Source organism: Mobula birostris, chromosome 1 (genome assembly GCF_030028105.1).
Source record: "Mobula birostris isolate sMobBir1 chromosome 1, sMobBir1.hap1, whole genome shotgun sequence".
Taxonomy (NCBI): domain Eukaryota; kingdom Metazoa; phylum Chordata; class Chondrichthyes; order Myliobatiformes; family Myliobatidae; genus Mobula; species Mobula birostris.
In genome coordinates this window covers 108,670,281-108,688,018 of record NC_092370.1, presented here as the reverse complement: position 1 = coordinate 108,688,018, position 17,738 = coordinate 108,670,281, and the positions used below count along the sequence as shown (strand labels likewise).

Genomic DNA, 17,738 nt, shown 5'->3' with positions numbered 1-17,738 from the left:
CTTTACCATAGTGAATACTGAAGTAAAGTATTCATTAAGTACCTCTGCTATTTTCTTCGGCTCCATACATACTTTCCCACTGTCACACTTGATAGGTCTTGTTCTTTCATGTCTTATCCTCTTGCTCTTCACATACTTGTAGAATGTCTTGGAGTTTTCCTTAATCCTGCCCGCCAAGGCCTTCTCATGGCCCTTTCTGGCTCTCCTAATTTCCTTCTTAAGCTCCTTCCTATTAGCCTTATAATCTTGTAGATCTCTAACATTACCTAGCTCTCTGAACCTTTTGTAAGCTTTTCTTTTCTTCTTGACTAGATTTATTACAGCCTTTGTACACCATGGTTCCTGTACCCTACCATAACTTCCCTGTCTCATTGGAACGTACCTATGCAGAACTCCACACAAATATCCCCTGAACATTTGTCACGTTTCTTCTGTATTTTTCCCTGAGAACATCTCAGATTTCTCAGTTCTCAGATTTATTTTAATTTGCAAGTAGGCTTTCTTCTTGCTCTGTACAATAATATTTGAAGGTGTTGGAATGAGGGTGGGTTTGTGTTACACCATTGCCAAGTGCCTGATGCAAGTGCTGGGCAGGCACCAATAGACAATAGGACAGCCAAAGATCTTGGGATGTCAGGGTACATAGGAAATAGGGTAAAACAAAACAAAAGCAAAACATTAACCATTGAGAACTGAATGCATTAGAAAGTCTGGAATAGTATGCGTGGTGTAGGAGTATATTACAAAGGGCATTATGAAAACAGATAGAGGGCGTGAGAAAACATTGGCAAGGAAAAAGAAATTAGAATGTATAGCAAGCAGATGAAAAAAAGAAAAGCCTGTTAGAAACTGTAAAGGTAATCTATGTCGATTAGGATAGGGATAACATTCCTAACAAACTTTTTTTTATGATTGTGTTCATTGCAGAGAGAGATGGTTCTGATGATGTAAATGTGAAATGTTGTTTGGATAATCAAAATAAAGAGAAAATATTAGGAGTCCATCAACTTTGAAAATGGACAAGTCCTTAAATAGATTGTATTATTTAATAAATTGACAAGTCTAGCTGAAGTATATCACAGGATGTTAAAAGAAGCCATTTCCATTGAAAGAGGTTGTTAAAAGAGACTCTGGACAAGGATATCCTTGACTGATTTCTTTCTCTTGCTGCTTTCTCCCACTCTGCTGTTCTCTAAATTTGTTGACCTATCCAGATAAGGCCACTGAGGTTGTGTGTAATAATGTAATACAGTGGACTCTGGTTAATTGGGACGCATCGGGACCAGTACATTTTGGCCCAATTAAGTGGCTGCTGCAATTAGCTGAAATTTAATGGAATTAGTTGCAAACTTATTTTTAAAAAAAGACAAACTACCATTCAACTGAGAAACAAATTATGTGTTTAAGTGAAATACAGAACAAATTAGAACACTACTACTACTAATGTGAAATAAAACTGTGCATTAGTTCCTAATAGCTATTGACAGAGGAATTCATCCAGAGTAAGCTGCTGTATTACTAGCCCATATATTACATTATTACATGAGACTAAGGTTGGTGTAGCTTACTGTTCAAATCTGGAACCTTTTAAATTCTAACATAGTGTTTTGTTAACCGATGTACCATAGTTGGGGAAGGAGTTTGTGGGGATGGGATGGGAACATAAATAAATGAGGGGTATGAGAGAAACTTCTGAAAATAAAATTTGAATCTCTCTACTGAACTTTGTGTCTGAGTTCTCCATATGCGCTCCGGGCTGTCAATATGTAAATTTGTGAACAGTGATGCATATTTGTGAATAGGTATGTCCAGAACTTATGGGACTGCTTGTTTACTACCCATGTTTCATTAAGAAATTATTGTATTAAGTAAGTAATAATAGTAATTCACAAATTCATACACTGTATTTTACAATGTTCTAGAATAGTTCCAAAACCTGAAATATTCTTGTTGTGCTATACTGTTCTAACTGACTGTAAGATGAATGACCAGTTAATCTGTGGTTCATTTTGTAGGTGAAATGTTAACCAGAATGCTGGAAGATTTCATTTCTTGATATGCCAGAGTGGCTGCATTTTTCTTTCATCTCTGGCTCCTCTTTTACACACTTGGCTAATCACTATATCATTCCTTGCTCGATGTAGATACTTTCAGTGTTTTAGATGAGATGTAAGGGTATAGAGTTGTCCAAATACAGTTGTACAAATCAGGTTGTGGTGGTGATGTTCAGCTCACTTGAGATAAATGCAGGAACTGTGCTATCTGAGCCAAGAGTAAGTGTGAAGTCATTCATTCTTCTTTGCTAGAGTGGTTTTTAGACAAATTTAATATATTGAATGTTAGATTAAAATCCATATTGCTAGGTGAAATATTGATAAAATCATTAATGGTTCTCAAATATTAAAAATAATACAAGTGTCTGTATATTCGAAGGGAATTTTGTTTAGAAATTTTGCAACTAATAGAGAATCTTTCTTGTTCATTCACCAGGGTAACTTTACCATGAGAAGATAGCACCAAATTTCTACTTTGACACCTAGAAAGCTTGTCCTGATGTTGACAGTAATCATGGGTAAGTAAGTCCTTCCACGTGCTTCTTCCTCTAGTTTCAATCAGTGATGGCCTCCTTTTGCTCCTGTTTCTCCTTTGTGCCTCTATAGAATGTCAGAATGTGTAAACGTCAAGGAAATGCTATTGTGGTTTACCACCATTCCAAAATGAAAGTTTGGCGACCAGTGAGGTGGAAGGAGAGTCTGCATAATGTTGGAAAATGTGAGGGTAGGGAGAATATTGAAACATTATTTTTTCAGTAGTGTGCAAGTAGTAAACTTTGGAGATCCATGTGTTGGTTGATATACATGTACATTCTGATCACCACATTGTTGAAGGAAAGGTATCTTTGCCTTGGAGTTGATGCAATGTAGATTTCCTGGGGGAAGGAGTCGTCCTGTTTGGAAAGAGAAAGTAAGTTTGGGTCATACTGTCTTTAAGTTTAGAAGAATGAGAGGTATATACAGAAATCTGGGAAAGTTAACAGAGAAGATGCTGACATGTGTTTCCCTCTGACATGTGAAACTGTGATTACTAGCTTTAGTTTCAAGATAGCACATGATCAGCCTAAACACTGAATGGGTCTCACTTCACTGGTACCTCTGCTTCTGTTCCTTATGCTCCACTGCAGCAGTGTGAGAGCTTTATGATCTTAAATAGACGGTTTGTGCACCTTTCCTTCTGCCGTTGTGTTTATTTCACCAATATGACATGCCTCCTGTAGAGTTTAGTGGAGTGTGATTTGTATTTATACATAACTAGATTCACTAACAGGGAGAATGCAATGGAAGGTAATGTTTTTTTTCTCGGGTTGGCAGGCTGTTACTAATGGGCTACTGCAGTGATTGGTACTTGGCCTCACTTATTCACAACCTATATTAAGAGTTTGGCTGAGGGGACTAAATGTCATATTTCTAAGTTTGGTGGTGACACCAAATGAAATGGGAACGTGAGTAGTGGTGGGGAGGCAAAGAAGTTTCAAGTGGATATAGACCAGCTGAATGAGCTGAGTACCAAGTTAAGAAATGGAAAATTTATGGTAAAATGGTTTAAATACATGTGTATAAAGTACCTTATCGTATTAGAGCTCTGGTGAATATTGGGTACAATCTTTACTTTAGAATTAGATGAACTATATGGGGAATGCAGCAAAGATTCACCAGACAGATTCATGGGATGATAGCTTTGTTATGTGAGGTAGATTAAATAGGCTAATCTCTTCAGGGTGTTTATGTGTTTCAGAGAGTGAGAGGAAAAGTGACCCCATTGAAACATACAAAATTTATGTAGGAATAGGTGTAGAGAGAATGTTGTCTGTGGCTGAGAAGTTGAGTATGAAGGTTAGTCATAAAATAAGGAAATGTCCTTTTCATCACTCAGGTGATGGATCTTTGGAATTCTTTGCCAAAGAAGGATATGGAAGCTCAATCATTTAGAACACAGGTCATTATGTTTGTGGCTTTTAGATGTATCAAGGGAAACTGAAATATTGCTGAGGTAAAGAATCAGTGATGGTGTTGTTGCGGGAGATTGAATATCAGGTTGAATGATGCCGCAACAACTACCTCAGTGTCAGCAAAACAAAAAAAGCTGATAATTAACTACAGGAGGAAGAAGATGAAGTCCATGAGCCAGTCCTCATTAGGGGATCAAAGGTGGAGAGGGTCAGTAACTTTAAATACTTTGGTGCTATCATATCAGAGGAACTGTCCCAGGACCCCCCACATAAGTGTCTTTACAAAGAAGGCAAAACGGTGCCTCTACTTTCTTAGAAGTTTGTGTAGATTTTGGCATGCCACCAAAACTTTGAACTTCTATAGATGCACAGTGGAGAGTACCCTAACTAGTTTCATCGTAACCTGGTGTGGAAACACCAATGCCCAGGAGAGGAAGAACCTATAGAAGGTGGTAAATCACCCATTCCATCACTGGCAAAGCCATCCTGACCACTGTGTACATCTGCATGCAGTGCTACCAGAAGAAATCAACCATCAAAGACCCCTACCATCCAGGCCATGACTTCTTCTCGCTACTACCATCATACCGGCGGCGCAGAAGCCTTAGGTCCCACATTACCAGTTTCAGGAACAGTTATTACCTTAAAACCATTAGGCTCCTGAACAAGTGTGGATGACTTCATTCACCACTATTCTGAGATGATCCAACCAGTTACACACTCACTTTCAAGGACTCATTACAACTCATGCTGTCAGTATTATTTTTATTTGCAGTTTCTCTACGTTTGCACATTGGTGGTTTGTCAGTCTTTGCTTATACATAGTTTTCTCATAATATTCTATTGCATTTTTTTCTGTAATTGCCTGCAAGAAAATGAATTTCAGTAGAATATGGTAATATATGCATACTTTGATAATAAATTTCCATTGAACTTTGAATGGCTGAGGAGGTTTAAGGAGCTTATTAGGAACTTCTATTTCATATGTTCTTATTCAAGTTGGTGTTTATTGAAGTAATAAGAGATAAGTAGTGTGTTTTATATTAATAGCTAAACAAATTGCCTTATTACTGCATCTGTTTCAGGCATCAAGCATATCTACCCATTTTTTAAAGGCAAAAGAAACTGATGAGAGCCAAATTTCTTTGAGAGGAATATTGTGCCTTTTACACTAATTTTGTGCATTTAAAATGAGTGATTGTCCTTTAGGACTGAAACATGGAGGAATTTCTTCTCTCAGAGATAGTGAGACTCTGGAACTTCCTGCCCCTAAAGGTGTTTGAGGTCTGATCATCAGATATATTTTAGATGGAAATGGATAAATACTTACCAAAAAATCAGAGAATTAAGGGTTAGGGAGATCTAGCACAGAAGAGAAGTGATGGCCAGTAAAAATTAACCATGGTTATATTAAATAGGAGAATAACCTTGAAAGTCCAAGTGGCCTAGTCCTGCTCCTACTTTCTTGTGTTCTGCTTCAAAGGCTGGACTTCCTGACCAGAGCACACTCTGCTGTTCGAAATCCTGATTGTGCTGAACTTCATGTGTGGTGTTGAGATAGCCTACAGTTTCATATATTAGTTTTTCTCATTTCATTTTGCTCTATTCAGATATGTTTATCACTGATTTAAAAAAAACATTAAGCCTCCTTTCCTCTTTGTTTATTCTCCATTTTTCTTGTGGTAGGGAATCTTGCAATTTTTGAGAATTCTTTATTCCCTGACTTGGATCATTCAGCTATTGGGTAAGTTGGACATTGCACTTCACTGACTCTTTGTGTTTATTTCATTAACTTCTGACACACAGACTGGAGTTCTTTCCATGTTTTCCATAGTAGTCTGTTTATCCAAGAGTGAATGTGAACACATCCTGTAGGATCAATGATAGGAGCCAAAATCCCTCTTATATCAACAGCAGAGTGGGAAATGGGACCCATTTCAATAGATAGTAGCCTCCCAAAGGGATGAAGGCAGGAGCAGTCATGGAAAATTCCCTAAATTATATTTATATCCCTCTTCGCAATTCTTGCAGAAACTACAGCTGGACTTTACACTGCTTTGCTCTTGCTTTTAACTTTCTGTTTTTTTTAGTTTGACTGCTACATGAATACAAGTCACATGTCACACATTTTCTAATTTCGTTAATTTTGATTGTCTATTGGAAATCTTAATTAACGTTTTACCCAGTAATTGCTTTCTTAGTGGGTGTGTCATTTTGAGGGAGTTGGGAGTCTTTTCCAGCTGGAAGCTAAAATTTGAAGAATAGCTTCCTGTTCTGCTGCAGACTTGATGCAGTTTGCTCTCACCTCATGTTACATGACAATGGTTTAACTGTGAATTTATTTATCTCCATAATCTTACATTGTTGGCTGCTTTTTTTTGCATACACAGCTAAAATGTACAGCACTTCACTCATCCATAATGGTATTTTTCAAGAAACAAAACAAGATAAATATACAAGCTCTCCCTACATTACAAATGCTCGTCTCATGGACACCATAGATAAGAGTGAGCTCCCATAATATTACATTCAAAACTCCATTCATACATTCCTATGAATAGCAGACTAGTTTCCCTTGTCTCTCCACTTTTATTGTTCTTCCTTATTAGTCTTGCATGCTTGTGATGCCATTCATTACAACACTGTGAGGTGTAGTTATCATATCAGGTAATTTCTGATTTAGATATCTATAAATAGTCCCTTTCAATTATCTGGCGATGGCCATTACTAAATCTGCCTTATCCTTGAAGCAGTTTAAGGCAGGATTAACAGCTTGATGTACAGAGGGATTTTGGGGTCCAAGTGCATTACTCCCTGAAAGTGAGTGCATGCGTTGATAGGGTAGTAAAAACATATGGCGTGCTTGACTTTATTAGTCAAGGCATAGAGTTCAAGAGACATTGTAGATTCATAAAACTTACATATTTTATAATGTGCAAGTTAGGCCACATTGCATTCCTTTCTGGGTATCCCACGCCGGAAGGGTGTGAAAGTTTTGAAGAGGATACAGACGATTCTTACCCGGATCTGACCTTTTGATTAGAGGGTGTGTACCATAAGGAGAACTTGGGTTATTTTCTCTGGACCAACAGAGGCTAAGGGGAGAGAGGGGCATACACAGAGTAGAGAGCCAGTACTCTTTTCCCCAGGGTCGAGTATTAGAGGGCATGCACTTAAGATGAGAGAGGGCAAGTTCAAAGGAGATGTGCAGGAATTTTTTTTTACACAGAGAGTGGTGGGAGTCTGTCATGCACTGCCATGAGTGGTAACGGAGACACATATTATAGATGCTCTCAAGAGGCTTTTAGGTATGCACAGGGATTCTTTAGCCATAGAATGGTGAATCTGTGGTATTCTTTGCCACAGGCAGCTGTGAAGGCCAAGTCTTTATGTATGTTTAAGGCAGAGGTTGATAGATTCTTGATTGGTCAGGACATGAAGAGATTCGGGGAGAAGACAGGAGATTGGGGCTGAGGTGAAAATTGAATCAGCCATGATGAAATAGCGGAGCAGACTCAATGGGCCAAATAGTTGAGCTCTGCTCCTATACATTACGATCATATGATCTCAGAGGTGATGCCCCAAGAAGGTGACATCCATCACTAATGACCCTATCATTTGAGACATCCCTTTTTTCATTACTACCATCGAGAAGGAAGTACGAGAGCTTGAAGACCTATATTCAATGATTTTGGAACAGCTTCTTTCCTTCTGCTATCAGATAACTGAACTGTCCATAAACACTAATTTGTTATTCCCTTGTTTATTTATTTTGTAAATTTAATAATTATTATGTCTTTGCACTGTACTGTTGCTGCAGAACAACAAATTTCATGGCATATAAGTCAGTGGTTATAAACCTGATTGTGATTTTGATATGGACCTTGTGTAAGCAGTAGGAAGTAGATCAGTTAGGCATTTAATTACTTGCTTAATTAGTTCAGCACAACATCAAGGGCTGAAGGACCTGCTCCTGAGCTGTACCGTTCTATGTTCTATACCATCCAATGTGGGCATGAGTAGACATGCCAGATGGAAATTAACACAGAGGGGTTTGAGGTGATGCATTTTGAGCGAAAAAAGCGATGGAGGGAGTCAATGAAAGGCTTACTTGCACTGTTCTAATACTAGCAGAGATGTTGTCTCACAGCGCTAGAGACCGAGCTTCCTTCCTGAACTTGCGTGCTGTCTGTGTGGAGCTTCTGCATTCTCTCCGTGATCATGTAGGCTTCCTTCTGGTGATCTTATTTCCTCCCACAACCCAAAGGCGTGCAGATTGGTAAGATTATTGTTACTGTAAATTGCCCCTCATGGGCAAATGTTTGATAAAATCTGACTTGCTAACAAAAGAGGGAAGAATAAAAAGTAGGAGTAAAATAGGCGCAGTGGGCTTGTTGAGCTGAAAGCCTGTTAAATTTTGGCTCAAAGGAGTGTGGATCATTTAAGGGACTTAAGGCTGCTTGGTTTGTTGAGGACTGGTGAGTGTAATTGAATATTTTGCAGGGCATAACTTTAAAGTGATAGGAGTAAAGTTTAAAGGAGATTTATGTAGCAAGTTTTATACAAAGAAGTGCCTAGAGCGAGCTGCTAGGGGAAGCAAGTTTGATAGCAATCTTTAAGAGGCACTAAGGTAGATACATGATAGCTCTTAAGTAGCTCTTTTCTGGCTGCTGCATCAGGTGGAAGGTACAAGAACCTCAGGACTTACACTACCAGCTTCAAGAATGGTTACTATCCATCAATCATCAGGCTCTTGAACCAAAGGGGATAACCACACTCATTTGCCCATCCATTGAGATGTTCCCACAACCAATTATCTCAATTTGACTCTTTATTTTGTTGAACTTATTGCTATTTATTTACTGGTATACTTATATTTGCAAAGATTATTGTCTTCTGCACTCTACTTGATCATTCATTGATCCTGTTATAGTTACAATTCTATAGATGTACTGAGTATGCCCACTGAAAATGAATCTCAGGGTTCTATGCGGTGCTTTGTATGTACTCTGATAATAAAATTTACCTTGAACTTTGAGCATGAGCAGACAGGGAATTGAGGGATATGGACCACATGCATACAAACGTGTCGTTTCAGTTGGCATCATGTTTAGCACAGACATTGTGGGGTCAAAGTGCCTGTTTCTCTGCTGTACTCTTCTTTGTTCAAATGTTCTCAGCTGTTTCCAATACAAAAGCAGGGAAGTTATGCTGAACCTTTATAGACATTGAGTTAAGTAACAACTGGAGCTTTGCATTCAATTCTAGTCAATACAGTTTAAGAAGGATGTGAAACATATTGAGAGATTGCAGAGAATATTTAATAGACTGGCTCTGGAGAAGATGGATTTCAGTTATAATGTTAGGTTACAAACATTTGGAATGTCCTCTTAGATGCAAAGGAGTTTGGATGGAGACTTGGTAGAGGTAGAGAAGATTATGACAGATCTCAGATGAGTAAACAAGGAAAATCCTTTTCCAATCTGCTGCTGGTAGCCATCACTATTTTGGGGTTTGCAGTAAAATATTAGGGGGGTGTGAGGAAGAATTATTTTACATGATTAGTAGCAATGACTTAGAACTCAGTGCCTGCAGAGAGCGGGATGGTGTAGGTTGAAAAAGGCTATCAAAAGGTTTCAAATTGAAATTGAATAGACATTTGTGGGGTTAGCAGAATAGAATGGGCGAATGTGACCAACTGGTTGTTCCGCAGAGAACTGGCATAGACTTGATAATAGAATCATGAAACAAAATTCTTATGCAGGAGGCCATTCAGACCATAATGTTTGTGCCAGTTGAAAGGAGGCTATTTATTTCCCACACTCCTGCATTGAGCCCACAGTCCTGTAGGTCACAGCTGTTTAGGTACCTGCCCAATTAGAGGTGACCTCCCCATCAGGCACTGAGTTACAGACCCCTTAGTGAACAAAGTTTTCTTCATTTCCCTTTTAATCCACCTGTCAATTAATTCTGAGCTCCTGGTTTTCAAACTCCTAAGCTAAGGGAAATAGGTCTTACAATTAACCTCTTTCCCGGCCTCTTACGGTTCATGCAGCTAAGTTTTCTTATAATCTTGGCTGTTCCAAAGAAAACAATTTTAGCCTCAGCTTATCCAATTTTTCTTAGTAAGTAAAATTTTCTTGCCCTGGCAACAATTTCATAAATCACTTCTGTATCCTCTGCTATGCAGCAAGATTTTTCACGTAGTGAACTGATCTGTATTCGGTGCTTAAGCTGGGGTTTGACTGCTACAGTATATCGTTTGTTGGTTATGTGCCATGTCGTATGACATAGGCGATTATGGTCTTTCCATGAACATGATTGTTCTTGGCAAATTTTTCTGCAGAAGTGTTTAGCCATTGCCTTTCTCTGGGCAGTGTCTTTACAAGATAGGTGACTACAGCTGTTATAACTACTATTCAGAGATTGTCTGCCTGATGTCTGTGGTCGCATAACCAGGACGTGATAATGCACCAACTGCTCATATGACCATCCACCACCTGCTCCCATGGCTTCATGTGACCCTGATCAGGGGGCTAAGCTTGTGCTACATCCTGCCCAAGGGTGACCTGCAGGCTGGCGGACGGAAGGAGTGCCTTACACCTCCTTTGGTAGAGATGTATCTCCAATCCAACTGCTATCTAGTTCTAGTGCAAAAAATTGCTGCTTTTACATTGTTTGCTCTGTTCTGCCTACCCCCAATTTTGCAATGGATGATGGGCCATAGCCATTTCAAAGGAACATCATTGTCTACCAATCAAAGTTCAAAGTAAATTTGTCATCAAAGTACGTACTGTATTTGTCAAGATGTGCAACCCCGGGATCCATTTTCTTGCAGGCATACTCAGTAAATCCATACTAGTATAATAACCATAATAAAATCAATGAAAGACTGCATCGGCATGGGCGTTCAATCAGTCTGCAAAAGACAACAAACTGTGCAAAAACAAAAAGAAAGAAATGATATTTATTGCTCATTTATTTATTATTATCGAGAACATGAGATGAAGAGTCCTTGAGTGTGAGTCTATAGGTTATGGGAACATTTCAGTGATGGACAACTGAAGTTGAGTGAAGTTATCCCTTTGGTTTGAGAGCCTGATGGTTGAGGAGAAATAATTGTTCCTGAACCTGGTATTGTGAGTCCTGAGACTCCTGTACCTTCTTTCTGATGGCAGCAGTGAGAAGAGAGCATGGCCTGGGTAGTAGGGATCCTTGATGATGGATGTTGCTTTCCTGTGACAATGCTTCATGTAGATGTGCTCATTGCTGGGGAGGGCTTTACCCATGATATTAGACTATACTGGAAATCTGGAAGAAGCCTCTTTACCTGAAATGTTGAAAGTCCATTTCCCTCCATAGATGTTGCCCAACCTGGTGTTCTACCAGAATATTGTCTTTTCCTCAAATTCCAGCATATGCAGTCTCAGATGATTCCTGTGGCTTGTAATCAATGTCCTTGAGATGTTGTAAGAAAAGGAGGTGGTAGATCCTGTCAGCTGTTTACTCAGGCAGACTTTCAAAATCATTTGACAGAATGCCCTATCAACAAACCTCAGACCTTTATTGGCTGATAGTGTGAAGTGGTGTCCCCATCATTTCCTGGGAACTCAATACCAAATGACTGTGATGGGCATGAGACCTATCATATTTCTCCTTCTGTACTGTGTATTTGTCAGAAAGGTCCAGAAAAGGAGGCTTTTTTGTTGACATTCAGCCTGACCAGCTACATAACATAGCATTCTATGCTTTATGGGATGTTCTTAGGGATGTATTTTGAGACAAAATTTGACTGTTATTGGAAGACCATTAACTTGGTAAAAGAATCACAAAAAAGGGAAAATCTGGAGATGCTTGAAATCAGAGTAACACACATAAATTGCTGGAGGAACTCAGCAGGCTTGGAGCAAGAAGACTGCGAGTGAACGGCTGATTTTCAGAGCGAAGGCAGTTTTTACTACTCAGGGTAAAAGAGGGGCAAGACTGTGCAGGCATGTGACGTCAGCCAGTAGAGTGCAAAAGGTTTAAAAAGAACACCGCCATATCCCGCAGGCAGCATTTGGAGCGGCAGCAGAGCGATAGGGCTTTGGCTCAACGGGCTTAGGCGGTAACGGGGCGTGGCGAGGTAGGTTTACTGGTGTTATTTGCGGAAAGGAGGAAGTATGTGTATGAGGCCAGTTTTCTGTGCTCGGTGTTGGATGTGGGAGGTCCTGGAGCCTCCCAGACGGCCATATTTGCACCAGGTGTGTCGAGCTGCAGCTCCTAAGGGACCGAGTTAGGGAACTGGAGATGCAACTCGATGACCTTCGCCTGGTCAGGGAGAGCGAGGAGGTGATAGAAAGGAGTTACAAGCAAGTGGACACACTGGGGCTATGGGAGACAAACAAGTGGGTCACAGTCAGGAGGAGGAAGGGGAAGAGTCAAGTACTAGAGAGTACCCCTGTGGCTGTATCCCTTGACGATAAGTACTCCTGCTTGAGTACTTTTGGGGGGGGAACAGCTTTACCTGGGGGAAGCAACAGTGGCTGTGCCTCTGGCACAGAGTATGGCCCTGTGGCTCAGAAGGGTAGGGAAAGGAAGAGGAAGGCAGTAGTGATAGGGGACTCTATAGTTAAGGGGTCAGACAGGCGATTCTTTGGGCACGGGAAAGAAACTTGGATGGTAGTTTGCTTTCCAGGTGTCAGGGTCTGGGATGTTTCAGATCGCGTCCAAGATATCCTGCAGTGGGAGGGAGAACAGCCAGAGGTCGTGGTACATATTGGTAGGAAAAGGGAAGAGGTCCTGTAAAAAGACTACAGGGAATTAGGAAGGAAGTTGAGAAGCAGGACTGCAAAGGTAGTAATCTGGGGATTACTGCCTGTGCCATGCGACAGTGAGAATAGGAATAGAATAAGGTGGAGGATAAATGCGTGGCTGAGGCATTGGAGCAGGGGGCAAGGATTTAGATTTCTGGATCATTGGGACCCCTTTTGGGGCAGGTGTGACCTGTACAGAAAGGACAGGTTGCACTTGAATCCCAGGGGGACCAATATCCTGGCGGGGAGACTTGCTAAGGCTACTGGGGAGAGTTTAAGCTAGAATTGTTGGGGGGTGGGAACCGAACTGAAGAGACTGGCGAAGAGGCCGTTGGCTCACAAATAGAGAAAGCTTGCAGACAGTGCGAGAGGTAAGATAGGCAGGTGATAGAGAAGGGATGCGCTCAGACCGAAGGTTTGAGATGCGTCTATTTTAATGCAAAGAGTGTTGTGAACAAAGCAGATGAGCTTAGAGCATGGATCAGTACTTGGAGATATGATGTGGTGGCCATTACAGAGACATGGATGGCTCAGGGGCAGGAATGGTTACTTCAAGTGCCGGGTTTTAGATGTTTCAGGAAGGATAAGGAGGGAGGCAAAAGAGGTGGGGACATGGCACTGTTGATCAGAGATAGTGTCACGGCTGCAGAAAAGGTGGATGCCATGGAGGGATTGTCGATGGAGTCTCTGTGGGTGGCGGTTAGGAACAGGAAGGGTCAATAACTTTACTGGGTGTTTTTTTATAGGCCGCCCAATAGTAACAGGGATATCGAGGAGTGGATAGGGAAACAGATCCTGGAAAGGTGTAATAATGACAGAGTTGTGATGGGAGATTTTAATTTGCCAAATATCAATTGGCATCTCCCTAGAGCAAGGGGTTTAGATGGGATGGAGTTTCTTAGGTGTGTTCAGGAAGGTTCCTTGACACAACATGTAGATAAGCCGACAAGTGGAAAGGCTGTACTTGATTTGGTATTGGGAAATGAACCTGGTCAGGTGTCAGATCTCTCAGTGGGAGAGCATTTTGGAGATAGTGATCATAATTCTATCTCCTTTACAATAGCATTGGAGAAAGATAGGAGCAGACAGGTTAGAAAAGTGTTTAATTGGAGTAACTGTGGGAGGCGAGGGAGAAGATTGCTGAGCCTCTGGCAGTGATCTTTGCATCATCAATGGGGATGGCAGAGGTTCCGGAGGATTGGAGGGTTGCAGATGTTGTTCCTTTATTCAGGAAAGGGAGTAGAGCTAGCCCAGGAAATTTTAGACCAGTGAGTCTTACCTCAGTGGTTGGTAAGTTGATGGAGAAGATCCTGAGAGGCAGGATTTATGAACATTTGGAAAGGTATAATATGATTAGGAATAGTCAGCATAGCTTTGTCAAGGGCAGGTTGTGCCTTATGAGCCTGTTTGAATTTTTTGAGGATGTGACTAAACACATTGATGATGGAAGAGCAGTAGATGTAATGTATATGGATTTCAGCAAAGCATTTGATAATGCAAGGCTTCCTGAGAAAGTAAGGAGACATGAGGATCCAAGGGGACATTGCTGTGGATCCAGAACTGGCTTGCCCACAGAAGGCAAAGAGTGGTTGTAGACGGGTTGAATTCTGCATGGAGGTCGGTCACCAGTGGAGTGCCTCAGGGATGTGTTCTGGGACCCTTACTCTTCGTGATTTTTATAAATGACCTGGATGAGGAAGTGGAGAGATGGGTTAGTAAGTTTGCTGATGACACAAAGCTTGGAGATGTTGTGGATAGTGTGGAGGGCTGTCAGCGGGACATTGATAGAATGCAAAACTGGACTGAGAAGTAGCAGATTGAGTTCAACCCAGATAAGTGTGAAGTGGTTCATTGTGGTAGGTCAAATATGATGGCATAATATGGTATTAATGGTAAGACTCTTGGCAACGTGGAGGATCAAAGGGATCTTGGGGTCTGAGTCCATAGGACACTCAAAGCAGCTGTATAGGTCGACTCTGTGGTTAAGAAGGTGTACGGTGTATTGGCCTTCATCAATCGTGGAATTGAATTTAGGAGCCGAGAGGTAATGTTGCAGCTATATAGGACCCTGATCAGAGCCAGCTTGGAGTACTGTGCTCAGTTCTGGTCCCCTCACTACAGGAAGGATGTGGAAGTCATAGAAAGAGTGCAGAGTAGATTTACAAGGATGTTGCCTGGATTAGGGAGTATGCCTTATGAGAATAGGTTGAGTGAACTCGGCCTTTTCTCCTTGGAGCAACGGAGGATGAGAGGTAACCTGATAGAGGTGTGTAAGATGATGAAAGGCATCGATCATGTGGATAGTCAGAGGCTTTTTCCCAGGGCTGAAATGTTTGCCACAAGAGGACACAGGTTTAAGATGCTGGGGAGTAGGTACAGAGGAGATGTCAGGGGTAAGTTTTTTACTCAGAGAGTGGTGAGTGTGTGGAATGGGCTGCCGGCAACAGTGGTGGAGGCGGATATGATAGGGTCTTTTAAGAGACATTTGGATAGGTACATGGAGCTTAGAAAGATAGAGGGCTATAGGTAGGCCTAGTAATTTCTAAGGTAGGGACATTTTCGGCACAACTTTGTGGGCCGAAGGGCCTGTACTGTGTTGTAGCTTTTCTGTGTTTCTAGGCCAGGAAGCATCTAGGAAAAGAGTACAGTCAACGTTTCAATACGAAACCCTTCGGCAGGACTGGAGAAAAAAAAGCTAGGGAGTAGATTTAAATGGTAGGGGGAAGGGAGAGAGAAACACAAGGTAATAGTTGAAACCTGGAGGGGGAAAGATGAAGTAAAGAACTGGGAAGTTGATTGGTGAAAGAGACAGAAGGCCGTAGAAGAAAGAAAAGGGGATAGGAGCACCAAAGGGAGGTGGTGGGCAGGCTTGAAGATGAGGTGAGAGAGGGAAAAGGGGATGGGAAATGGTGAAGAGGGGGATGGGGGGCATTACCGGAAGTTTGAGAAATTGATGTTCATGCCATCAGCTTGGAGGCTACCCAAACGGAATATACGGTGTCGTTCCTCCAACCTAAGCGTGGCCTCATCACGACAGTGGAGGAAGCCATCGATTGACATTTCAGAATGGGAAGTGGAATTGAAATGGGTGGCCACTGGGAGATCCCTCTTTTTCTGGCAGACGGAGCATAAATGCTTGGTGAAGCGGTCTCCCATCCCCGTTGGGTTTCACCGATATATAGGAGGCCACATCGGGAGCACCGAACACAGTATACACACCCAACAGACTCACTGGTGACATGTCGCCTCAGCTGGAAGGACTTTTTAGGGCCCTGAATATTACTGAGGGAAGAGGTATAGGGTAAGGCGTAGCACTTGTTTTGCTTGGAAGGATAAGTGCCAGGAGGGAGATCAGTGGAGAGGGATAATGGACAAGGGAGTGGCTTAGGAAGTGATCCCAGGGAACATTTGATTTCAGCCCTTCACCTCTTCCATCTATCATATCCCAGTATCTTACTTCAGCCACTCCTCCACACACCTGCCTTCCCCCTCACCTGGTCTCACCTATCACCTACCAGCTTGTGCTCCTCCACCTCCCCCTTTCCATTCTGCCACCACCTTACTTCAGCTTCTTCACCCTTCCTTTCCTGTTCCGATGAAGGATCTCAGCCCATGACATCAACTGCTTATTCCCCTCCATAGATATGTTCATGCTGCCTGACTTGCTGAGTTCCTGTGTATTGCACAAAATTTCCAGCATCTGCAGATTATCATACATTTCTAGTTGTGGTTACATCACACTTCTCTGTTTTAAACTTCATTTGTTACTTTCTATCTAACTGAATAAATCTATATCTTCCTGCAATCCAAAGTGTACCAATATCAAACATTAAACTGTAATTCAATTTGATATCTGCTTTGTTGCCATCAGAATGTTTCTCTAAAATTCCTCTTTAACCATATTCTCAACATTTCAGAAGCACTCAGTTTAATGTTGATGTATCAGCCTTTATCAGCAGGAACTATTCAGTGAAATTGCTAATGATGTCAACTTTGCATGTTAGACAAGCAGACTGGCAAGTTAGTGACAGAGGAAGAAGGTCAAGAGAGAAGATGGCGGTGAAGTGAGAATGGATAATATCAGCATACATATGGAAACTGATAGCTGTTGATATATGAAAAAGGAGGATGAAACGGACAGCGACACTGGAGATAGCAAAATAAATGTTGTGACATCAAATGTTGATTGTTTATTCATTACTGTGGATGCAGCCTGACCAGCATTTTGTGTGTATTGCTATGGAATCCTAATTTCAGTGTTTTAAGCAAGGAACTTGAGATAAGGTGGTAACAAGGTGGGAGACTGGAGATGGGACATAACTTTGTAAGAATGAAAGTGTTAGGACTTAACTTTTGAGGACTGAAACAATTACATTTGAGTTGAAAAAAAGACAGTACCTTTTAGCAGTATTAGCTAACGTGGAGATTAGAAAAGGGGCTTGGTCGTAATTTTGGTGGGAAGAGCATCACAATTGGTTTTCACAGATGAGAGTAACTTGGAGAGAGTACTTCAATGAAAAACTGGAGAATGGTGTGATTTTAGGACTGATGCTGGGAGAAATGTCATTGAAGGGAAGGAAATTCTCAAAAATGATGGAAATAGTCAATAGATCAGGCTGCATCTGTGGGAAGAGTAACAGAGATAATGTTTTAGATCTAAAAAAATAGGATTCTTCCCAGTGTGTTCTGTTTTTACTTAAGATTTACAGCATCTGCAGTTTTTTTTTGGATGTTCCAGAGATAGCTGACCAAATAATCACGTTCACTGTAATCCTTTCATAATAGTTGGAGGTGTGTCCAGAGGAGAGAGGCACAGTTGCTGGAGATGAGTCTGGAGGAGAGAGGAGAGTGAAACTAAAGAAAACATAATCTTGGGATAGTCAGCAATTTTGATGCACAGAATCAGGGCTTGATAGTGCTTTATTTAGTCAAGATCT

At 41.2% G+C, this 17,738-nt stretch overlaps 1 protein-coding gene across 2 annotated transcripts in view; it reads left to right on the top strand.

Annotated features, from left to right (window-relative positions):
• Positions 1–17,738, top strand: part of map3k22 (mitogen-activated protein kinase kinase kinase 22) — a 111,813-nt gene that overhangs the window by 20,167 nt on the left and 73,908 nt on the right. For both annotated transcript variants that reach the window (XM_072259847.1, XM_072259838.1), the window contains exon 2: positions 2,491–2,572. In XM_072259847.1, coding sequence (XP_072115948.1) covers positions 2,554–2,572 — 19 coding nt within the window. In that variant the 5' untranslated portion in view covers positions 2,491–2,553. The remainder of the gene's footprint in view (positions 1–2,490; positions 2,573–17,738) is intronic.